This window comes from Punica granatum, chromosome 7 (genome assembly GCF_007655135.1).
Source record: "Punica granatum isolate Tunisia-2019 chromosome 7, ASM765513v2, whole genome shotgun sequence".
NCBI classification, from domain to species: Eukaryota; Viridiplantae; Streptophyta; class Magnoliopsida; order Myrtales; family Lythraceae; genus Punica; species Punica granatum.
This window is the reverse complement of record NC_045133.1, coordinates 24,295,458-24,318,513: the sequence shown is the minus strand read 5'-3', so window position 1 is coordinate 24,318,513 and position 23,056 is coordinate 24,295,458. Positions and strand designations below refer to the sequence as shown.

General features: G+C 41.4%; 5 protein-coding genes and 1 non-coding gene across 7 annotated transcripts; 2 read left to right on the top strand and 4 right to left on the bottom strand.

The window, feature by feature from the left end:
* The first annotated feature begins 373 nt into the window (after positions 1 to 373).
* On the top strand, positions 374 to 3,452 carry LOC116213991. 2 transcript variants are annotated; one of them, XM_031549185.1, is made up of 2 exons: positions 374 to 1,497; positions 2,535 to 2,717. In XM_031549185.1, the coding sequence occupies exons 1-2, from the start codon at positions 916 to 918 to the stop codon at positions 2,571 to 2,573; spliced, it is 621 nt and encodes a 206-aa protein (XP_031405045.1). In that variant the 5' UTR covers positions 374 to 915; the 3' UTR covers positions 2,574 to 2,717. The 2 variants fall into 2 exon arrangements, with proteins under 2 accessions (XP_031405045.1, XP_031405044.1); XM_031549184.1 differs by having other exon boundaries at positions 387 to 1,497; positions 2,519 to 3,452.
* Positions 3,453 to 4,286: 834 nt separating this feature from the next.
* LOC116213992 lies at positions 4,287 to 5,814 on the bottom strand. Its single transcript, XM_031549186.1, has 2 exons — positions 5,577 to 5,814; positions 4,287 to 5,117 (listed from the first exon to the last, which is right to left on the bottom strand). Exons 1-2 carry the CDS (start codon positions 5,656 to 5,658, stop codon positions 4,453 to 4,455), a joined length of 747 nt encoding a protein of 248 aa, XP_031405046.1. The 5' UTR covers positions 5,659 to 5,814; the 3' UTR covers positions 4,287 to 4,452.
* Positions 5,815 to 9,683: 3,869 nt separating this feature from the next.
* LOC116214782 (mitochondrial phosphate carrier protein 3, mitochondrial-like) lies at positions 9,684 to 12,745 on the top strand. Its single transcript, XM_031550241.1, has 6 exons — positions 9,684 to 10,213; positions 10,684 to 11,045; positions 11,138 to 11,181; positions 11,748 to 11,962; positions 12,075 to 12,199; positions 12,298 to 12,745. Exons 1-6 carry the CDS (start codon positions 9,890 to 9,892, stop codon positions 12,344 to 12,346), a joined length of 1,119 nt encoding a protein of 372 aa, XP_031406101.1. The 5' UTR covers positions 9,684 to 9,889; the 3' UTR covers positions 12,347 to 12,745.
* Positions 12,746 to 13,404: 659 nt separating this feature from the next.
* LOC116215473 (V-type proton ATPase subunit C) lies at positions 13,405 to 17,195 on the bottom strand. The gene is made up of 11 exons (XM_031551192.1): positions 16,905 to 17,195; positions 16,747 to 16,815; positions 16,302 to 16,429; positions 16,009 to 16,108; positions 15,548 to 15,615; positions 15,328 to 15,469; positions 15,020 to 15,136; positions 14,709 to 14,834; positions 14,201 to 14,284; positions 14,031 to 14,110; positions 13,405 to 13,794 (listed from the first exon to the last, which is right to left on the bottom strand). The coding sequence occupies exons 1-11, from the start codon at positions 17,022 to 17,024 to the stop codon at positions 13,695 to 13,697; spliced, it is 1,134 nt and encodes a 377-aa protein (XP_031407052.1). The 5' UTR covers positions 17,025 to 17,195; the 3' UTR covers positions 13,405 to 13,694.
* Positions 17,196 to 18,285: 1,090 nt separating this feature from the next.
* TRNAK-CUU lies at positions 18,286 to 18,358 on the bottom strand. Its single transcript has one exon. It is a non-coding gene; the product is annotated as a tRNA-Lys (tRNA).
* Positions 18,359 to 18,816: 458 nt separating this feature from the next.
* Positions 18,817 to 21,976, bottom strand: LOC116213310 (B3 domain-containing transcription factor FUS3). The gene is made up of 6 exons (XM_031548194.1): positions 21,377 to 21,976; positions 20,157 to 20,246; positions 19,955 to 20,055; positions 19,670 to 19,716; positions 19,500 to 19,576; positions 18,817 to 19,409 (listed from the first exon to the last, which is right to left on the bottom strand). The coding sequence occupies exons 1-6, from the start codon at positions 21,692 to 21,694 to the stop codon at positions 19,113 to 19,115; spliced, it is 930 nt and encodes a 309-aa protein (XP_031404054.1). The 5' UTR covers positions 21,695 to 21,976; the 3' UTR covers positions 18,817 to 19,112.
* Positions 21,977 to 23,056: the final 1,080 nt, after the last annotated feature.

Genomic DNA, 23,056 nt, shown 5'->3' with positions numbered 1-23,056 from the left:
ATTTCACGTTTTTACAAATTCAATTGAGTACTACACCAACACATCGACAAACTTATCAAACTATATATATATATATATACACATATTTTCCTGAAATATATTCTTAAGAAAAACCAAATAACCAGATGGTATTTATAAATATATGAATTTTTTTTATATTTTTTTATCACAAGAGAGATCTAACCCAATAAAAAAGAAAAAATAAAGCGTGTCAAAAATCTCACTAGCGAGAATTACTTTGTAACGTAGTTATAGCAGTTATAGTAAATGTATGGATGCCTTTCCTTATTACTATTTTGAAAGAAGGATTTGCCAATGGTTTAATTTGGAGACTTTGCCAAATTTACCCCCCCAAAAAAAAATATTCTGCCAGACTAGAGATGATTGAGGTCATGAGGAGGACTGCTCATCAATCACTGCCACTTCCTCCTGCTTTGCTGCAACAATGCTAAAATTGAAAGAAAAACCCATGGCTTGCCTTTTGATGGTCGATGATGAATGATGGCGCAGTAGCAGATTGAAGTTTTCCTCTCTCTCTCTCTCTGCCCTCCTGATCCACTGGAAAAACGAAAAACATTTCACGACCCATGTAAGAAAGAAGGAAAAACGCAACAGCCCATGAGACGGCAGATCTACTCTTCTTCCTTAACAATCCTTACCACCCATTCGCCATTGATGTCCATGTCCTCAGATCTTCCCTTCCGTTTTTAACCTCTCTTGCCCTTCTAAGAGCACCCAACAATCACTGTCCTCTGTCAAATTCTTCAGCTCGTTCTTCTCGCATCTGCCCAAGAGGCAAGAATCCCTCCCATTTCTGTCTAGATTCACTCCTCAGTGACCCCCTGTCCAGGAAAGTTCGGAACTTGAACCAGATTTCCGGTGGGATCTCCGGATCGGTGCTCGACCCAGTAGCAGATGGGGTCCTCCCATTCCGTTCACGAAGTCGTCGAGGAGGAAGAAAGCGAATCTGAGGAGGAGGAGGAGGAGGAAGACGAGGAAGAAGAAGATGGCCGCGGCGACGGGCCCAACGGGAGGAGGGCTCAGATGGAGAGCACCCACCTCGTGAAGAAGGTCCTGGAGCAAGAGCCCGAGATGCTGCCGTGCCACGCCTCGGCGTCCCCGCTCTCCCCGCAGCTCTCGTCCCTCGGGACCCCGCGGCTCGGGCCATCCATCAAGGTGTGGGACCCTTACAACGTCCTCGCCCCGCCGCCCCCCCTGCCCCCTCCCCCGCCCGTCTTCTCGCGGAGCTTCTCGATCGAGGCTGATGATCGGCAGCTGGGGATATCAGAGGTGTTCTTGATAAGCCATGGGGAGTGTGAGCTGAGCATGAGGCCTGATTTGATTGGAGGGCGTTGCCCTGATGCAGGTCTGACACCGAATGGGAAGCGGCAGGCGAGGGCTCTTGCCGTGTTCTTGAACTCCCATGGGGTACGGTTCGGTTCGGTTTTCTCGTCCCCGCTGGATCGGGCTCGTTCTATGGCGGCCCTTGTCTGTCAGGTGATCAATTGGTTACTTAACTTCTCCTTCTTTCCATATTTCAGTTTGCATTTTTATTCGCGCTCTTCCAATTCAGCTGCTTTAAGCATTGCCAGTAAGTGTGGGAGAAATTTTGTTGTCAAACCACTTTCATTGCCGGCTTCTTTCAGTTGTTGAGATGGAATATGCAGGTGAATACGAAACTTGTTCGGCCAAACAAAGTTGAATCGCAGGCATAAATAGGTTGCATTGCATTCAGTGGAGAGTGAGTTGGAAATACGGTTAAGAAAGCTGAAGAAGAGTGTGTGAAGTAGCCTGTATAATCTTTACTTTATCGGCAAAAGAAATGTCGATGTAGAAACTTGGACATTCGGGAATCGTGGTGTTTCCCTAGGCAGTACTGTTTTATCAGTAGCATAGCTGAAAATCTTCGTAACAGACTCATGTCTTCTTAACCTGCTGGAAGTTGATGGTGTATTCCTCTTTGGTTTGTGCATTTAATGTTTAACAAGATTTGAGTAGTTGTGATAAGCCAAAACAGAATGACCTTAAGCTCATTCCATTATAGTGCGAATTTTTCCTCTTTTATGGCTCTCTCCAGAATGATAATAGACAATATTTTGGTCACCTACACTTGGTTATACCAATCTTGCTTTGCGATTTACAGGTTCCGGTTGATATCTGTATAATGTCAAGAATTCATGGTACTAAGAAGTTCCCATATGTTTGGTATAACAATGCATTGCTTCCGAATGGAAGATACTAAGCTAGTAATCCTATCGTAGTTGTTCTAACGAAAGGATGAGGGTTCGTCGGAGGAAATGATACGAGAATGTCAGCTTTATCTTTTAAGAAAATACTTTTACAGCTGCCGAATCTTTCATTTATAAATAAAATGCTTTCTCTGAAGTGCTGCCTGACCTTTATTATCGGTAGCTGCAAAAAATCTCTTCGGTTTCTGGCCTTCAGCAGTTTTGGAGAATCTGTTTTTACTGCTTTCGTTGCTCTTAAGTTTTGACTGATAGAACATGTATTCATTCAGGAAATGAATTTTGCAGAGGAACAGATGCAATCCTCTGATGCTCTTACAGACATGAGCCACGGTCACTGGGAAGGATGCCCCTTGTCAGAAATTTACACTTCCGAAATCTCAAGCCTAATGGACCGGTTAGAGCCTGATTTCTGTGCACCGGGTGGAGAATCCCTCAGGCAGGTGGAATTCCGAATGGTCCAGTTTATAAACAACACCGTGCTGGGCCTGCCCGACAAATTGAGGTCTGACCTCTCCTCTCTTCATAGCCCAAGCGAGACAGGTCTAGTGAATCACATCAGTGAACGGGACAGCACCGCACCCTCATCTTCTCTCCCGTCGCCACGATGGGATCTGCTGCAGAGGCACCGGCAAGGTATTTTGAGGAAGAAATCAGGCAAGAGTCGGCTCCAATTTGTGACTACAGAGGAAGAGAATCTCAGAGGCTCATCATCGGGAATCATATCCTGTGTGGGTATTTTCACGCATTCTATCCCAATAAAGTGCCTCATAACGGGTCTCTTAGGTTGTAGTCCTGTGATGTCTCACAAGATATGTGTAGAGGAGTCGTCAGTCACCGTTCTTTCACATTCATGGAAGGCAGGTTGGCAGATTAAACGGGTAAACGATACCGCACACCTTAGGCTTCTTTAGCAGCAGGAGACTGCCAGCTTTTTCTCCAACGAGAAACGTGAATTCTCTTTTCCTCTCCTTTTGATTTTTTGTTGTAAGCTTTCCGTATACTGATTGATTTTCTGTGTTCATCGGCTCCAAAGAGGGAAAAAGGGATTCGGACGGGGAGTTGGATAATATCCTTGGATGATTGATTCTTTATTTGTAGCATTTTGCAGAAGTTCCTTCTAAAGAATGAAAAAGGATATCGGGATGTTCCCGAAACTGAAGGAAGATTATTTCTTGAAATTAAGAAAATCTGAAGAGTTTTACATCTGCTGACTACAGTACAGTTGTATAGCCTTTCCTTCGATTTATTTGTTTTCATATTTCTCTTTTTTCTGTTCATCGACGCATTATCTGTCTTTGAACACCAATGAAAGAGCTAGGCCTAATGGACTAGGTACTGTCTTCAGAAGGCTTCAGTCAACCATCCCAAGGCCGAGCTCCTGTTAAATGCTTTTGAGCTCTCGTCTCATACGATGTGATGTGAGCTTAAGGAAGGGAAACAGAGCTCCCGCTCGGGCTGGTCAGGTTTGAACTAGCCTTGGCCACAACTGAGCTATGCCTCCAGGGGCTTGGATTTGCTGAACTAGATCTTAGCATCCAGGCCTGCTGGAACTCAACCAAGTCGATCCCAGGCTGTGCCTTGGCTTTCGGGCTTGTCCTAATTTGGCCTTGTGAGGCTGAGCTCCCCCTACCAGGTGGCTGAGCTCGACCTTTTGGTGGTTGAGTTCCGATGAAATGTAGGAATCACAATCGAAAGATACTATACTGTGCTTCCAGTACTTGGGATAATTCCAATTGAGAGGAATCACTATCCAAAGCCGCAAGTCACATCTCTGGCTTCTGGAAGTTAGTATAAATTATTGAAACGGACCACATGGAAAAGAATACGAGGGGAATAAGCTGCCACTCCCTTTTGTGCAAATGCAGAAACTTCCAAGCACGAGCATGTGGCTGAAGAGCCATTGCTCCATTAGGCTCCATTGGCTTTTGGATAGTTTTCAGGACAGGAACTCCTATTGGAAATGAATGCCGTCCTCCTGTCAAGAACACATCAGATAGGAGACCGACCAAATAGTTCGACTTACACCATTTTACATGGTCTTGCTCTATATGATTTTGCGTGTTCTCTGTTTTAACTAGACAGAAAACATTTAGGACATCGGTAATATTGGAAGAACTAGGAGAAAAATCAAGGTCAGATTCTTATTCGATCGAAAGTTGTCATTAGGAACATATCATCGATGTGCAACACCAGCAGAGCAACGTTACGAAGTAGTTTGGGACAAGCTCCTCCCAAAGATTCTTCCCATGACTCCCAATCTGGAGATCTTGAACAGGCTACTCTTGGTACTGCCGCTGTTAATTCTCACGGGGTTGATTTTCCGGCATGCCAGGCATTCTTGGAGTGTCCTCATCTCGGCCCTCAGGCCTTTTATCTCCGACTGGAGCCGTCGGATGATCCCCCGCTTCTCCTCGTTCCTCCTCACCAGCTCTGCTTGCTCGCGGAGGTTCTCCTCTATCAGCCTTATCACCTCGAACTTAGACTGTGCTTCGCTCTTCTCCCGCTCAAACCGGCCAATGATCCTAAACTCCCGTAAAGTAGAACTGATGATCATGTCTTGCGGGACTTTGTTGGCAGGTTTCTCATCAAGGCCGTTCTGCATGAACTTCTTCTCGAGAATGGGGTCAGAGATCTCGGGGTCTTCGATCATGGATCCCGAGCTTTCCATCATTCGAGGATCATCACATCTTCCCAAAGTGACTTCTTCCTTGGGATTGGACCTCAGTTGATCATGGCTCTCTGCTAAAGAGGAGAACCATCTCTTCAGGTCTTCGAGGACTTTAAGGATTTCCTCTTGCCTTCTGGGCTTAACCTCAGAACTTGTAGGCCCTAACAGTGACTTGATGGCCTTCATTTTACCCTCAAATTCTGAAATTAATTAAGGAACAATGAGAGGAAAATTAGCACCGAAGAAGTATATCAATCATATATATATATATATATCAAGAATCAACGGGGCGCGGTTATATAGTATCTATCATAACATGAAATAGGCCCACAGCTGATCTCCAGGAAAGCCTATGAGTTTGGCTAGTGAATTCCGGTGCAATTCTTTCCGGCTCTACATAGTTACTAAGGTGCACCACTTTAATTTGAGCGATCAAAAAGTATATGTTGAGTGAATTGGAATTCTAGCACGAGCAAATCCGAATTGATCATACATAATCTGTTCTGGAATTTCAGATGCAGTTAGATAACCGTAGTGACGATTGGTTGAAACACGATGAGTGTGTTGAAATGCGGCTAGTTCCATCATATTTCAATGATGCCGTGCAAGTACATTGCATAAAAATTAAATATACCCATGTAGGGAGATAGATTTCTGACCCGATAAGGTAACAAGGAGCCACTGGGACGGATGGTTTTGACAAGATGTATCGACATCCGATGATCCGCATTCGCTCGCCATCGTCGGAGGAGAGAAATTGGGATTAGGATGAAGAAGAAAATGAACTGAAGAAGAATCAAATATAAACCGAAGAACACGTTAAGAACTTTCTTGGGAGGAGAGGGTTCTATAACCTTAATCTTAAGGCAGAAATTATCCCATTCCCGCTTTCTTACATAGATGTATTTCATACTATATATATATATATATATATATATATATAGATGGAAGATTTTCAAATTCTGGAAGGTGAAATCAATTGTAAGGAAAACTTATAATTAGCTTTTATGAGGCCGATATTCTCCATTATGGGAAGTTAAAAAATGGGGGTTACTGGTTAACGGATTTTTAGAGATTAATTCCTAGAATTTGAATTTTATTAATTAGGAGCCGTTTTAGCGATTGTTCTTGGGGGTCTTCTACAGTCTTGTCTTGTAGTGGGAAGGAGAAATCTCAAAAGCTTTAGAAGCATATTAAATGTGGGATTCCTCACTTTCATACCTAGTATTAGCCAGGTTCACAACTAATGAATTGCTTGTTTTGAATCAAAGTGTTTCGATATGGGCGGGCTTGAGTGGGAACTTGATTCGGGTCGATCATTCGGAAACTGATCGATAGGTCCATTCTTTCTGTTAGGTGAATGCCTGGATGCCGCAGTAGAGTTTATCTAAAAGTTAGGATCCCAAGCTCAACCAATCAAGTTGAATATGGAGCCAACATAGAAACCAAGTCCATCCTAATGTAAAATCCATAGGGTTGTGTATGGTATAACTTAGAGTAAATTGACAAATTAGTCCCCCAGAAATGCATGTTACATCAAATCTGACATCAAAATTTTTTTTTACATCAAATTGAATTTTGAGAGATTAAGTGTATATCAAATCCAATCTCAAGAAATTTTTTATATTAAATTGAAACTTGATAGATTAAGTGTACATGAAATTGAATCTTGAGAGATTAAGTGTATATCAAATCCGACCTAAAGAAATTTGACGATTACTTTCCAAGTCTGGTTTTGGTTCCCTAACGAGGAAAAAGAACCTTTTCTGTCCTTGAAGAAGAATTATTTTAGGGTACCTTTCATTCTTCTTATCTGGAATGAATGTCGACTATTTGCAATTGGCAAGTCTATCTCCGATTATGATTATTTAAGGGAAAAAAAAGTTTCAAATGAACATTAAGCAGCAGATAGATACAATTAAAAGTTTCAAGTTGATTCTCTTTTCATCACTTCACAAGGTAGGTCACAGTTCATATTCTTAGGACTGATCCTTTTCGAAACGGCATCCTCCCGGTTCTTTAATCAATAGCTATGGGGTAATACCTACCCCGACCCACTCGCGGTGATTCCGATTATGGCATTACCAATTGACACCGTAGTTTTTCAGTCCTTGTTCGATACGATACCCGATTGAGTTATACTCTACATCAGTGCTTTTAAGCCCAATAAGTGTGATCACGGTTCAGGTAGGTTGGTTCCGGGATAAAATTTCTGGGGACCGCTTTCGTCGGTTCAAGATTTTCGAAACTCATTGCCGAAAACCGAAACCGAAAAATTAGTGAAATACCGACCCTTACGGATGTGTGTTTTTCCGGATCGGTTTTCGGGTTACCTGAGACATTTGGAATGCCAGAAAAAAAAAATCAAAATCGAAATGATAGAGCAGAAATCATCCGAAGACATATGCAATGTCGGAAAAATAAAAAATCAACCTAAAGCAAAAAAAAAAAAAATCGACGAGCGTTACGAGCCCACAAGCCATAACGGTGAAATAAATTTTTTTTTTTTAAAAAAAAACATCAAACTGAGCTCTCGCTCTTGCGGCACAGAGAGTGAGAGAGTGGAGAAAAGAAACGAAAATGATTTTCCACGTGAGCTTTCGGAGTTGGAAAACTAGTGAGATAAAAAATATTCCGTTTGGTTTTGGAACTTTTTTTTTTAATCTATTTCACTTAACTTCGCTTATTTTCAACTCAGTCAAATAATTATTATTTTTTTAAAATTTTTTTAATCATTCAATTCAATTTTTAATACTAAATTCTCTTAACTATTCATTACTTTTTTTTTCTTTTTTTTTTCATAATTCAACAAATCAATAATTACTTTTTTATTTTTTTCACCTCTTTCTTCACCTTATTATTACAATCCAATTATACAGTTGGAATGAGTCAAAACAATAGGTTTTAGAGAGGAAGAAGTGAGCTTTCAGAGGCGTCTGATGGTGGATTGGGCGGGCTTCGGGCCTTGGGCCTAATATTATTAACTATTGACGATATTATGTAATTTCGGGTTGGGTCGGGTTTTAATTTCAACCCCGACCCCGAAAAGCAAATCCGAAAATTCTCCAAGGAAGTGAATCGAGAACCGAACCGTGTTCTAGGAGACCCGAATATTCGGGGTAGATTGGTTCAGCTCGGGTTTCGGGGCAGCCAGATTTTTTTTTTCTCAGCCATAAAGCCAAAAATAAGCCATCAGCTGGGCCCTAGAATTGTAAGAAGATCTCCAGGGCAAAATCTTTCTTAGTCATAAATAGGAACAGATCCTATTACAAAGCAAGAATAAAGGCACTTTCATTACATTCACATTTGGAATCCCAAATTAACAAATTGCCCGAAATGTCACAAAAGATTAACCCAAGCTATGTCCGAAGAGCCATGATTCAATTGTGATACCAATACGTTGTCCGATGCGCCTGGAGAAATTGTGAAATCACGTCACACATCTTAATTTTACGGGCACGATCAACCTATGGCTAAGCCGAAAATTACTCTAGGATTAGAAGCCCATCGAGAGAGATGATGGTTGGTTCTATATTCAAAACATGTTTTATTACGAGAATAATATCTTTCACAATTTTAAAAAGTAAAAAAAAAATGAGTTTTTCTGTTTACTATGAACTTGATTATTCATGGGTTTGTATTAACTGACACTCTTGTTATACCGGTTCATGATTCACGATATTCGAATTGGAAGGTTCCAATTAGTAAAAATTGAAGGTCGATTGAATTGGAACTTTCCAAACATATGGTTAGGTTGGAAGGGTAAAAATGTTGCCAGGTCAAAGTCCATCATCAATGGCTCAGTTTTAATTTGATTTTGATTTCTCAAAAATAAATAGTGTCTATGACTATGTGCAAGGAATATGCCCCTCTCCTCGAGCTGTGTTTCTTTGGGCATTTTGACCTTACAACTCAGCAACAGAAAGGACCTTATTTCGCCGGAAAATTACGATTCTGCCACCCTCTCGTTGGGGACTCTGAGGACCCTAGCTTGTCGCCTTTGTGCATGAACACGGCATCCATATATATGAGAATATAATGCTTTTCACTCTTGGTAAAGCTAATGGTTGTACAAATAAGTCGCGAATTATTGCGTAGAGATATAAAACCCTAAAACCCTATAATCATGCGCCTTGATTGTTTTTTATGATCACGAAATATTTATTGAAAGGGATATACCAATGAATGAAACCTCGAATTAGGGATCTAGAGTGTTTGCTAGAGCAATAAAATCTATAATTGGGGATCTAGGCTATTGTCCTTGCTAGGAACATGGAATATAAAGCTTCTCATCATGCAGTATTGTAAAGTCTCTATTCCACACATTTGTAACTTTTGAAATGTACTATTAGGGCACCTGTACGGCTAGTGTGATTGAACTGGGTGTTGCTGGTTGGTCAAGTGAGAGGGAGGATTAGTAGGTGAAATCCGAACGCCCTCAGTTATTTAAAAAAATTAATTTACTAACGAAACTTTTACGAATTATTTACGGAATTAATAGCAAAAGAACTTCTCTGCTGTCGCCACCACTCAAACCGATGGATCGGCAGAGAGTATCACGTACATCATCAGCTCGACTCGATTCAAACTCGAACAGGAGAGAGCAAACCGATCACGCGAAACAAGCATAGGGTCGGGACGGGACCGGCCGAGGCAAGCTAGTTTAGTTGTGGAGGATGGCAGGATTGCAAATAAATGCGAAGAAGAGGGGCCGAGTTTCACGCCTTGTAAACATCACGCGAGGGTTTCTGGCCTCCCTTCATGTCTCTGGCCAGTAGAAGAGAGAGATTTTCTAACCATTGACCAGATTCGAGTCCGCAGACACGAAAGGTAGCAGCGGGAGATTGGGAGAGAAAGAAGAGGAGAAGAGGAAGAAGACGACGACGATCCCTTCGCTTCCTCTTTAACCCCCATTTCCTCTCTCTCGCTGCATCTGCCTCTCTGCTCTCAAGCTCCTTCCCCACCGTCGTCAATGGCGCCCTCAGACAACTCCCGCCAATCCCTGATCCCGACCTTCCTGTACTCCTCTTCCCCATCCACCTCCTCCGCTAGGCCGTTGTTCCTTGAGAAGATGCTCGGAGCTGGATCCCGCTCATTCCCCGCCGTGGATCGGGAACCCGCACCAGCCCCCGTGGGGCAGAGGGGTTTCGTGATCCCGGCCCCCAGCGAGCCCGGGAAGAAGATCGAGATGTACTCGCCCGAGTTCTACGCAGCCTGCACCGCCGGCGGTATCCTCAGCTGCGGTCTCACCCACATGACCGTCACCCCTCTCGACCTCGTCAAGTGCAATATGCAGGTCCTCATTTCTTTCCATTTTCGTTTCCCAGAGCTTTGTCGACCGTTTAGATTTGTCTTAAGGATTGGATCCTTTTGGATTTGATTTGATATCTCCTGCGACTAGATCTCTGTCTTCGTTCATACAAGCGATAACCGTTTATGATTTCATTTGTGTAAATTGTCTGTTTTTGCGGATCTTCTCATTACATTAGATCTGCAATTGTCGTACACAAAAGGATTTTCATACAAGATTGCAACTTGATGGCTTTCTCAGTGATCTCTAGTGCATCAGCTCGTATTGTCAATCCGGTATATCTATACACACACAAACACACACACACACACACACATATATATATATGCAATGCATATATTGAAATATACATGTGGATGCAACTCGATTATAAGAATTTTGTCAATTTGATATTGATTGGCAATTCAGATGATATGATCATTTGGGATCTTATATTATGATGGTTGATGTTTCAGATTGACCCTGCCAAGTACAAGAGCATCACTTCGGGATTTGGAGTCCTGCTCAAGGAGCAAGGCGTTAAGGGATTCTTCCGAGGATGGGTGCCCACTTTGTTAGGTTATAGTGCCCAGGGAGCCTGCAAGTTTGGATTCTATGAGTTCTTCAAGAAGTACTACTCTGACATTGCCGGACCAGAGTTTGCTTCCAAATATAAGACTTTGATCTACCTTGCTGGTTCCGCATCTGCTGAGGTGATCGCCGATGTTGCTCTCTGCCCCTTTGAGGCAGTGAAGGTCAGGGTGCAAACTCAGCCCGGCTTCGCTAGAGGTCTCTCTGATGGTTTGCCTAAGTTTGTGAGATCTGAGGGTGCTCTTGGGTAAGTTTCTCAACTTGCGTTCCATAGTATGCCATTTTGAGGAGGAGGATATGCTGTTTGCATATGGTTTGACCCTCTTTTGATTGCTGCAGGTTGTACAAGGGTATTGTTCCTCTTTGGGGCCGTCAGATTCCATGTAAGTTTTAGCCTTGTTTAATCCTTTATGGTAACGCTTGATCAAATCACCCCGATATTCTTCTACTGATCATGTGTAAATCTTTTTACGAGATGGGCTCAGTGCAATCAACAGTTGTTTTCAACTCTGTATCTTATGTGATAATCATCAAATTCGCCATTTCTTTGAAGACTATTTGTCCTTGATATTTTAACTGACTTTTCGAAACCCCAGAAGGCAGCTTTGATTCCCTCTTAGTGAAATTCTATCACCCTTCTGAAAATAGGATCTGACAGTCTTGCAATATGCTGTTATCTGGTATTTTCATTGGCTCTCCCCAGCTGCACAGAGTTGACGTGTCTTCACATAAATCTGTTGAAGCATATCATTGAGTTTCTTACTTGTTTAGTGTGGAATACTGTGTTATCTTGATTTCAAAATAATTTTCATGTCCTAGAATGTTTCCCCTGTGATCGCTTTATTTCAAGGGTTATTTGCCCAAATTCACTGCATATGTTATGCTTTGATTTCATGTTATGCTTGTGTATATGTGAAATTTATGGTAGAAATTGTATCCATTTGTGCAGACACCATGATGAAGTTTGCATCTTTCGAGACCATAGTTGAAATGATCTACAAGTACTCCATTCCTCAACCAAAGGATCAGTGCAGCAAATCTTTGCAGCTTGGTGTGAGTTTTGCTGGTGGATACGTTGCTGGTGTTTTCTGCGCCATTGTGTCTCACCCCGCTGACAATCTTGTGTCTTTCCTCAACAACGCTAAAGGAGCCACTGTTGGTGATGTGGGTGCCTATTCTCTAACACATCATTCTTAGGAGAACAATTTCTGGCTAAATCCTATTTCAAGTTGTTTGTTGGCCTCATTCAGTTTCTGTTTCTCCTTTTTCATGGCAGGCTGTGAAGAAGCTCGGTCTGTGGGGACTCTTTACACGTGGGCTTCCTCTTCGTATTGTCATGATCGGAACTCTCACTGGTGCCCAGTGGGGTATCTATGATGCATTCAAAGTTTTCGTTGGACTGTAAGTGTTGTTCAGGACATTAAAATTCCTCTTCTATCCTGTAGCTGTTCTCCTGTTTCTTAAATTTTGCCCTAACGAGATCTTGCCTTCGTGTTTAGGCCGACCACGGGAGGTCCTGCCCCCGCTGCTGCCCTGGCAAAGGCTTAAGCTGTCAAAGGCTGACGAGGACTAAGTAGTCATCAGCAATTTTCAAACCTCAGAAGTCATTTCTTTTAGGGATTTAATAATACGATGATATGATATTCGGGAGCTTTGCTTGAGTGGCTCTCGAGACCGTTTCAATTATTCTTTTTCACATTAAGACTTCAGTGCCCACATTTTTTGAGTCAGCTCGATTATGGTATTCCCAGGAGGATGTTGTCAATCCTCTTGAATCGTTTTGTAGTCAGATTGATGCATTGAAATTCAATGTTGAATTTAGAGCATTCATCTCCTGAGGGCCAAAAGGAACGGGGAGATTATATATGGACATGAAGAGGAATAAATGGGCAGATATTGTTTGTGACGGTGAATTCTCTCTGACAATGAAAAGAAAATTTTTGCCTATGGAAAAGTTTAACGTTATCTTGTTTCATTGCGTATTCAAATTTCGAACTCAGCCTTAGTACCATATGGGGAAGTTGTTCGTTATCTTCCTATCATATAATTTGCGTGAAGTTCTTTGACGAGCACAACGATATTTCCAAGTTGAAAGAGGCACGAACAATTCAAACGGGATGTGTAGGATCCTTGTGCTGCTATCGAAACCCCTAAGCTAGGAGGTTCTTTGGAAGAAACATGAAGCCAATGTCACATATGATAGAAACATGGAGCCAATGTCACCTACAATTGCATTCCAGAGCAAAATACAATTTTCAGGGAAGTAGTTTTTATCTTGTCTAGTGAAACTCAGTCCAAGATTTTTCTCATCGGTTGAAACCGAAGTGATCGATTCTGCAGTAGCCAGAAATGCATTTGAAGGTTGATATCTTTCAAGTAGGAGCAAAATGAAAATGGCAGAGAGACGGGCACGGAAAGGGAATGAAACATAAATAAGTTCCCTGCGGAAAAAAAAAAAAAAAGAACAAGGAAAGGTGAGAATTTAAAGAGTAGCAGCAACTTTGCCCCACTCCTAATTCTAAGGAATCATTTGATGGACAAGATTACGAATACGTTATGATATATCGCGGCTTTTATGTGTTCGAAACAACCATAACCTCGTCATGTGAAATGCCAAGCAATAAGTTAATTTAACATTAGAAAAACAACTTGGTAAAAAGAAAATTAAAGAATAACATACAACCATAACTTAGATTAAATAACAAACTTCACTCCCTACCTGCAATTCTGAAACACAAATGAACTCCAAATTGCCGGAATTACAGATATAAATAAGTAAAGAATTGGGGATTATTTCACGCTCAATATACATTATCTCCGAGAACACTGTCCACTCTTCTTATTTCTTTTCTGGCAGTTATGGTCTCGTTTGGGATTTGAACGTAAATCCGATCAATTACACCAAGTTGATCGTGAATGAGACATATGGATGGGAATCGGCGTCGCCTCCGAGGCCAGCCATGCTTCCCACGTCATCCTCAGATTTCCAGTATGCACTGCATTAAATTTCCAACAGAGTTACACCCAAGAAAAAATTTTAAATGGATAATTAGATTTGTGCATAAGTAAATATTGTACTATAAGGTCGCAGAGACAACTAAAAGTATGAACCATCTTCTTTCCCCCAAAACTGAGGATCAAATGTTATTTGGCCAATTAATTAACCTAGCCATGAATATAAGATATTTCTACTTCCATCATCATATATTTAAAAGGATGTTCATTCACTTGCCTGTGCGTGCTGTCGCACAACCCTTCAAGAATCAATCTCACTTTCTTCTCACTCTTTGTGGGAGGAGCCAGGACACATGACTGAAATAACACAGATAATTACATCTTCAAAAACCAAGAAATCGATTATCAAATGGTGAACCTTCGACTAAGATGTAAGTTAAAACTTACCAAGAAGGATGGAGGCAAACCGTATCTCAAAATGCTCTCTGCAAAGACACGCACAGCACAGAAGTGCATCCATGAACTAAAAACCTGCAGCATAGAAACTTATGAGGTAATCCAGAGCATTGCAGGAAAGACGTTGCAGAAGTGTGTGATTAATCACAACGCTGTGCTCGTCAAAATATTTGGAAGTTCTAAAATATGTCCTTCGGGAGACAAAAAGCAGAGATAATTATCTTTCACGACATGAGCACTCATTTTTGCAAGCAAACTATGTACACATTACCACAGCATGACTTATACCGCATCCACCTAATAAGTAATGGGCAAGTTAACAGTTAAAAAAAAAAAGGGAGCAAGTTAAGTGTTCACAATCATTACATCTGACAGCTTTCAATGAGATCTAATCATCATACTCATATTTAGATCAACATGTTGTACTTTCACATGATGGTAACACTCAGAAGTACAAATTATATTTAAAAAAAGAAAAGAAAAGAAATAAAAGACTTACCTCTCCATAACTGGTATAGCACCACTGCAAAAGAGAGCTTTTTAGATTCTCCTGGTCTCGCATCAGTTTCTCTAGTTCCTGATTTCGACTATCTTGTGCTTCTGGACTATACTCAAAATCACGCATCTACATGACATGATTGACGAACATGCAGAACATCATTAAATTCCCTCTGGAAATGCTCACGAAGCATCAATACATCTCATGATGGTTGTATTAAGGATGTTATATAGATTTCACTACTCTGATGCAGGGGTGAATTATTGATAGAAGACTTTTAAAAGGACAAGTGCAATAGTGAGCAAACTTACTTGAAACCCTTTTTCTCGAGCACTACTTCTGAAATTGTCTGCAACACGACGGAAGAGAGTCACAGTATACAGAGCATATTCATTATCCTCGTACAACTTCTTGGAGGACCTAGGGACCTGAAAAATTCATCTAATTAGGAAATGGAATAGACGAAAAAGTCAAGCTAGATTTTATTTTTTTAATTTGTTGTTTCAGAATTGCCATATTATGAACCTTATCAGTCAGACATGTCAGCTGGGACCATTATCGTAATAGACAAGATACAAGAGTGAGTTACATGAGAATATAGAGGAATTACAGTTCTTACCACGTAGTTTGTCATCGTCTCATAGCTTGACAACCAATCTTTCTGTGAATATTTAGGAACAACAGCAAGAAGGGTTGTCAGGTTTTCCGATTGGATGATATCCTCGGGTTTTACTAGATTGGAGATATCACGGACAGCTAAGCTGAAATAGACACAGCAGTTAGGCTTCTTGTAATTGTCAACCGTTAGTTGCCACCAGAATAGGGATGAAAAATTCTACCTTCCGCTCTGCTTCCGATTTATGGCATTGAGCTGACTGCGCACGTTGTTATACTCAGCAACACGAACCTAAGACACACGTTGAAGCTTTCAGACCCAAATTCAACAACCACTGATCATCAGGACAAAAATTACACAAATTGGCACTTGAATACAGCCATTTAGATACTTCAAGTTTAGAAAAGGTCAGAGAAAGATAATAAGAGATTAGACGGACATCTTATAGGAATTATACATCAGACAATCTACTAATGAAGCAAACCCCAAGTTGCTATTTCCCCTAAAGCAGACAATACATGAATCTTAAATTTGACAAAACAATACTATTAATATTCATGTCAGGAAAAAAGAAAAATTGTAAGGCCTCAATCAGCATTCCACGTAAAGCTAGCAATAAACAGATGCCAGTGTTGTTCTATCATCTGCACGAAGGATAGAACTGAAGGGAAAATGCAGAGTTACCTTCAGATCATCTTCAATCTTTGCCACTTGACCTTGCAGGCTGTCAACAATCTCCCTCAAAGGAGACATTGTTGGGTACTTCGCCTCATCCCACACGAACCTTTAATCCAATATAAATGTTATAGATTCGTTGCACATAGATTGCTTATAAAATCATAAAAACGTAGCAGTAAAACAAGTATATGATGAAATAGTAAGGCGGACATCCCTTCTGAAAGCTCCAAAATTTGGTCCATAGAACACAGACAGATGCTACTTTGAAATTCTACAGAACGACGAGACTTCTAAATTACCTTGTGAGGTAAGAATCAACAGGTACACCATCTACTGTAAGAGCACTGCTCTCCACACCAGAAACCCTTTCCAGCTCCTCGATCTGCCGCCTGATCTTGTGCGATACCCCTTCCATGAATGTATTTGACTGCGCATTCAATTATTTCACATATAATACACAATAAATAGAGCACCAAAATTATCGGAGCTCGATCATGTTTCAGCTAAGAGAACGAATGTGTCCTAAATCAATCAAATCTAGAGATAGTCCATTATCCAGAGCACAACCTCCGAATTCAATAACTTTTTGACACAATTAAATCCTGGATTGCAGAATGTCTATCATTGACAGCTGAATTTCATGGAAATCAGAGCTAAGTTCAATCCATGAACGTCACCTTACGAATCAAAGAAACTCTAAATTGGGCTGCTTGTCTGATCTGGGGATTGGGAAGATTGGCTTACCTTCAAGAGATCATCGCTGAGAGAGAGGAGAGAGTCCAGAGTCCCCACGCGGAGATTAGGTATATTGAACTGCAAAACGAAGACCCGTTACACATAATCCACGGTGAAGATGGCGAGAACGTTAGCCTCTCCGATCGGATCTAGGGAGATGAGAGTACTCTGTAAAGAGGCGTGTCGAAGGAGTGTCTGGAGATTTGCTCCTGCAGGCGGTTCCAGAGAGAAGACGCGGATGTGGAGCCCTGCACTGGAAGAGACACCACCCAGTACCTGGACGCCATTTAATCGATTCGATCACCACAGAGGGAGAGGGAGAGGGAGAGAGAGAGGAGAGGGGAGAGGGAGCTCAGTAGCTATGGCGGAGATCGGAGTTTCGATGCATTAGATGACGACGACGACACGATGATGATGATGATGAATGATGAAGCTTCGTGTCGTGTTTGTTCGTTTGCTCATAATTTCCCTTTAAATCTGGGAGAAATTTCAATTTGCTCCCTAAAGAGAATTTCCTTTTTTTCTGGACCAGAAGTTTTATCTCTATTTCAATCTTCTCCTAACATCATCAGTTTTTTTTTTAATAAAGAAATATTCATTTCAATTTCCATTCGACTAATATATTTATATATTGACAAAGTGGTATGGGAATTCTTACATAGTAAGAACTGACTCGAGAGAGACAGATTCTCCAACAAGACACAAGAAAAATCCCACCATAAAAGGCGATTTTTCGACTATAAGGCGAGTGAACAACAGTATACCACCACATATAAGACACAATTACGACAATGTGCTCCGGTCTTCAGATTTTAGTGCCAACTGAATGTCATTTCGGAGACCTGTATGATATATAAGAGAGTAGCCACCGACCACTCTTCACCACCACACTATTCTTCCTATGCAAGATCAACATTGATCATCGACCTCGAATCTTCAATGATATGAAGAAATCTCGCGGATTTGAGCACCGTTCTTGAGGAGGTTGAGTAATGGAGCGTCGATAGTACATTAAGGAGTGGAGAGATTTGCTATCAAGCTTGAGAAAGATGAAGGAAGAAAAGAAAGACGCTAGAGAGACACTAAACGGGGCACCAAGCACTCCGACTTAGTGGATGGAATTAATAAGAACTAAAAAATTTCAAGTGAAAAAAGAGAACCATAAAAGTAGTTTTGAGATGCACTTCAAATTTTACTAAAAGATCAAATGAGATGTATTTACCGTTCTGAAAGTTCTGTTAACATATTTGCTGACGAAGTGGGGATCCGAGCTTTAGGTTCGGATGGGTCTCTACTTCGACCCACGAAGACTCTTGGTAAAGGATATATTCTCCATGTATCACGTAATCTCTTCTAGGGTAAAAATGGATAGAGAGATTATTTATGTGATATTTCCTCCTTCGAGCTTACCGAGCAATGGGTGGCCAAAGATTGGGCTCGAATTATTAAAATCAACCGGGCTCTGCTCCGGGCCGGACCCATCACTCTTTGTTTATTATCATCCTACACAAAAACGCAAAAAAGAAAATGAAAAACACATAAAATGAACGCCCACCGTGGGGCTCGAACCCACGACCACAAGGTTAAGAGCCTTGCGCTCTACCGACTGAGCTAGACGGGCTTTTTGATGATAATTCCTGGTTTATTACTTTAGTCAACACTAAATTATTGGGGTAAGAAATTAAACTGATACAGGAATTCCATTGGTGATAATTAAATCCAAGGAAAATCTATGGTGCAATCAGTTTTTTGACAGTTGGATGATTAATAAATTATTTATTTATTCATAAATAATTACAATTTAACGATTCAAAAGAGATTGCACCGTAGAATTCCCCGTATCTGGGATCTCTTAGTTTCAAGTTCCGGAGTCCCACCGGTGATAATTGCGACCGAGAGTTATAGTTCCGAGTTAAGGATGAGCTCCATAGCACAAAATCTGCTTTCTATAAAAATAAAACAAGTAGGAATAGTAAAGAAGATATATATTTCATGATATGAATTGAATGAATCTGAAGGGATCCTTCATCTTCGGTCATGAGATATAGTACCAAAATCCTCCGTATCAAAGTAGGAATATAAGTCGAAAGAGTTTGGCACTTCGTTATTTCTTATCTAGTTCAAAACATAAACTGATTTAGCACGAGCATGTGCATAATTACATACACACTTTGTCGTCGATCTCTTTATACCTAAGGATGAGATTCAAAAAGGAGTTAACTTCGTGAGTGCCATTGAACTCGATGTCGAATAAGCGCAAACACACAAAAAGTCTCCCTTAGACCAGTCCGTGATCACACGTATGCGATTTCTTCCCCTTTCTTCTTACGGCACAAAATGTAGCTTCTTTTTAGCGGACTTCTTTGGAAGAGACATCAGTAGAAGTCGTCGAGTGACAAGTTCTCGACGGACCCAAAGCTCTCGGGCGGCCCGATACGGGTGAAGTTGGTCATAGATCCTCCCAAGAAATCAAGAGGGGAGTCGCTCGAGAAGGTTGTGTCGTATATGAAGGACATGCCCACATCATCGATGATCGGGTAGTACTCGTAGTTGAAGGAGCTAACCTTGTTTTCTTGGTCATAGTTATCTTGGAGGCAGAGGTCGTTGATTGTGCTCTTGGCAATGTCTCTGTAGACATCCTCTTCATCGGAAGCCTTCCTAGCTTGAATTACCTGATAAAATATAATCAAGAAATCGACAAGATGAACCGGTTGAAGGAAATTTGTTGAAACTGTCTGACTTGTAGAAGCTTCTCGACTCACGTAATTTTGGTTTTCATCATCTTGGTACACCATAATGAAGTCCCCAAGCTGCAACCCGTGTGTATTGACGAAATCTCCTGGGAAATGTAATGATCAATCACAAGTAACTCGTTAAGATTTCCAGGATACAAGTTCATAGAAGAAGCTAAAGTACTATGAAACAAGCGTACCTGTATTTTCGAGTACATACATTCTACTGTTGTTATTAGGCCAGAACCTGCGTGCAAATTACAACAGACTTTTCAATCGACAACCTTCTTTTCCTGACAAGTTTTGTCAATGTTTAACTCGATTCTCTTACTAATAACCAAACTGTTCATCAATAGTACAAGAGGAAAGACAGTTTAGTGTCTACCTATATGTTTTAAAGCACTACATTCCCCTGCAAAATATTAATTAATGTGCCATGATAGTCGGTTCTAAATCAAGCCAATGTGATGGGGGAGAAATTCGACCTGTATTTGAAGCTCCAGACATGGAGACCGTCTATGTCGTGCATGCTGATAGGTATCCCCTCCTTGGACTCGAGGACTGGCAGATGAGCTTCTGCTGCTTTCTGACCAAAATCAACGTAAGTTGTCAAATTTAGTACACTATAGTACATTTTCCATAGTCATATTAAAGTTAAAAGACTACGACGAAAGACTATACGCTAACCTTTGGGAGAATCATTCTTCGGAGTGATCCGACATCACTGTTCTTGAGTTCCTTCTCAAAAAGAAAACGCAACCTCCTTGGATCCAGTCCCTATAATTAGAAAATTTTGGAATCATTATCAAAATTAGTTATAAACAATTAACTGATGCACCTGTATTGAATAATGATCGATGTTTGTAGAAAATTCTTCCAATTTCGATATAGAAGATCTAAAAGGGCTCAAATTAAGATCATTTTTTTGGGTATTCCTTCAATTATAAAACGGATCCTTTACCTAATCCGACCGTTTTATAATGCAATCCGTTTAAATTGCTTCAGCCCAGAACACGACCAACTTCCAATAAACTGCATCAACTACTACAACATGGTACTTGTTTGACCAAAATACATGGGATCACAAGTCAATGTTGTTATCTACTGAAACAACAATAACATATGAGAAGCTAATTAGTTAAATACACCTGGATTGTCCATCTATGGAAATGATCACTCGTATATGTATTGCACTGAGAACAATGGCTTCATTATCGGATAAGATCGAATTAATCAACTGAATCAAGTGCAAGTATTAGGAAAATTGTTCTGGTTTCGTCCTCATCACCCCAGGACACTTTGGGAAAATAATAAATAGACGAACGGATCCTAAATAAACAAATACTTTTGTCCGAATAAAAAAATCCTAAAAATGTCCCGATCTGATTTTTCTCTTATATAAAATGAAAAATTGCGAGGGACTCTTCTGGAATCAAACTTCAATTTAAACCCAAAAATACAAGATGATAAAAAAGCATTTATTTCTTCAATTTTACCGTAAAACTGATTATGGACAAATCAACATTTATGTAGGAAATTATCTATCAAGGAAAACAAATCAAAATATTACAATTTTAGCTATGAATGCGGTGTCTCAGTCTAGCAACTTAAATCAACAAAATCTCTCTCTAATTATCTAAAATTAAAAATAAAATCTCACCCTTTTAGGATAATTACCATATCAGGCAACGACGTTTGGTGGTTTCCCTCAAGTAAATACGAAAATTGAGCCGTAATATTTACAAAAAAAATGCCCCCCAAAAATTCCGACAAACATCAAGAAAACTCCGACCAAAAGAAGCCAATCAATTAAGCCAATTCGACCGAGTGCAATTCATTCATTCGATCGAGTGGTCATGAATAATCAAAATGAAACCAAAATAGAGCTGGGGCGTCGAGGAGCTCACACGTGCGGGGGCAGGGGAGGGCTCAGGTGGCACGTGCGAAGACGAGGAGGAGGACGAGTTGCAGGAGTTGGCAAATGAGAGGAACTTGATGGCGGGACGCCTCTGCCGGGCCATGTTCCGCTTCTTCCTGTGCACCCCGACGCCGGCCCCGGCTGCCGCGACCAGGTCCCGCCCCGGTTCCGGCCTCGTCCCTCCGCCGGGCAGCTTCCTAGCCGTGGCACTGGCCGCCACTCTGTCCCTCTCCAAGGCGACAGCTCCGCCCAGCTCGTTTTTCTGAGCAGCTGACTGAGGGACGATGATGATTCGGCCGTCCGTCATTATAAGCTTTTTCTTTTTTCTTTTTTTTTGGGTTTCTTTGTTTGGGGGGTTGGGGGGGTTTTGGGTTTCAGTGAAAAAGAGAGGGAGGGGAGTGGTGAGTCTGAGATTTGGGAGCTGCAGGGCGGTGGACGCTCGGCATTCAACCAAGCGGGGTGTGTAAGTAAGAGTGCGTGTGTGTGTGTGTAAGTTATAATGCTGAGTGAGGAAAATGTGTGTGACTGAGAGCTCAACGCTCTTCCCCTCCTTTCTTTATCATTTCTTTTTCCATTTTTAGGAAGGGGTTTTCCCCTTTCCTCTCTTGGGTTAGATTTTAAGGTTTTTGAGGGTGGTTGTTTTGGTGACATTTGTGCCACTTTTGTTGCATTCACTCACTCTCCGCTCCCCGGTTCGGATCGAATGTACGTAGGCGCTGTTCGGACTCTCCGAGTATATATATATACAATGACTTCCTGACTTCGCTTCGGTGGCGTCCGACTGTATTATGGTGATGCTATGGTCGGGGCCGGGAGGCCGAGAGCCGGTGCTAGGGTTTCTTTTTTTTTTTTTAATGAGGTAGGGAGGGGGAAAGTGTGACAAATGGGCAATGCGGATTCATTGGTGCATTGAGATATTTCATATATGGGATGATTGGGGTGGCCATGTGAAGGCAGGGCTAAATGTTAAGAAGCAAAGAAAGGACCAAAAATAAATAATGGGACATGGGGCAAGAGGAGAAGGCACAAGACAGATAGAGAGACACACACACCCAAGGGTACGTATCCTCTTAACTTGAGTTGAGGGTGGAATTAGGGTTAGGGTTAGGGTTAGGTGAATGTGGGGGAGGTTTTTGCATTGAGAAGTGGAGTGTGGAGTGTGGGATGATAACGTTAGGAGGAGGGCCAATGGAGAGGGTGACGAATGGAGGGTGAAGGATGAAGAAGACAAGGGTGGGAAGGGTACAGGTGTTGCTAAAGTTCTGATAGCTCGCTCTCTCTCCCAACTTCTCAACACCCAGAAATCAATGGCGGTTTTTGAGGCTTTTATCGGGGCTTCTCTCTCTCTCTCTCTCTTTCTTTTTTCCTCTGGTAATGATGAAATCAGTTTTTTCTTTTTTTTCTTTTTGGGCGTAGATTTGAGATCTCCTCTTCCGTGCAAGTGGGTGATGGAAGAACATAGGAAGTCGGGGGTTACGGCTCTTTGCCCTAACTCAGAGTTCCTTTCCTCCATAGCCTCTGTTGTCTCTGCAGAGCGTGTGTGTGAGTGAGAGAGAGAGAGAGAGAGAGAGCATATATATACATATATGTATATATAAAGGTACGTCGTTCATGGGAGTACATGGGCTCGTCGAATTAACTAGAGATAGACGTGCTTCTCGTGCTTGTT

Excerpts from the sequence above, each read along its gene's own strand:
- LOC116213991 (XM_031549184.1), top strand. The coding sequence starts at position 916 with ATGGGGTCCTCCCATTCCGTTCACGAAGTCGTCGAGGAGGAAGAAAGC. Across the intron at positions 1,498-2,518 it reads TGGCGGCCCTTGTCTGTCAG|GAAATGAATTTTGCAGAGGA; the intron begins GTGATCAATTGG and ends GTATTCATTCAG.
- LOC116213992 (XM_031549186.1), bottom strand. The coding sequence starts at position 5,658 with ATGGCGAGCGAATGCGGATCATCGGATGTCGATACATCTTGTCAAAAC. Across the intron at positions 5,118-5,576 it reads GCTCCTTGTTACCTTATCGG|AATTTGAGGGTAAAATGAAG; the intron begins GTCAGAAATCTA and ends AATTAATTTCAG.
- LOC116214782 (XM_031550241.1), top strand. The coding sequence starts at position 9,890 with ATGGCGCCCTCAGACAACTCCCGCCAATCCCTGATCCCGACCTTCCTG. Across the intron at positions 11,046-11,137 it reads AGATCTGAGGGTGCTCTTGG|GTTGTACAAGGGTATTGTTC; the intron begins GTAAGTTTCTCA and ends TGATTGCTGCAG. Across the intron at positions 12,200-12,297 it reads TTCAAAGTTTTCGTTGGACT|GCCGACCACGGGAGGTCCTG; the intron begins GTAAGTGTTGTT and ends CTTCGTGTTTAG.
- LOC116215473 (XM_031551192.1), bottom strand. The coding sequence starts at position 17,024 with ATGGCGTCCAGGTACTGGGTGGTGTCTCTTCCAGTGCAGGGCTCCACA. Across the intron at positions 15,137-15,327 it reads AGACGATGACAAACTACGTG|GTCCCTAGGTCCTCCAAGAA; the intron begins GTAAGAACTGTA and ends TGAATTTTTCAG. Across the intron at positions 14,111-14,200 it reads GTTTGCCTCCATCCTTCTTG|TCATGTGTCCTGGCTCCTCC; the intron begins GTAAGTTTTAAC and ends GTGTTATTTCAG.
- LOC116213310 (XM_031548194.1), bottom strand. The coding sequence starts at position 21,694 with ATGACGGACGGCCGAATCATCATCGTCCCTCAGTCAGCTGCTCAGAAA. Across the intron at positions 20,247-21,376 it reads CCTCCCCTGCCCCCGCACGT|GGACTGGATCCAAGGAGGTT; the intron begins GTGAGCTCCTCG and ends TTCTAATTATAG. Across the intron at positions 19,577-19,669 it reads GTATGTACTCGAAAATACAG|GAGATTTCGTCAATACACAC; the intron begins GTACGCTTGTTT and ends TACATTTCCCAG.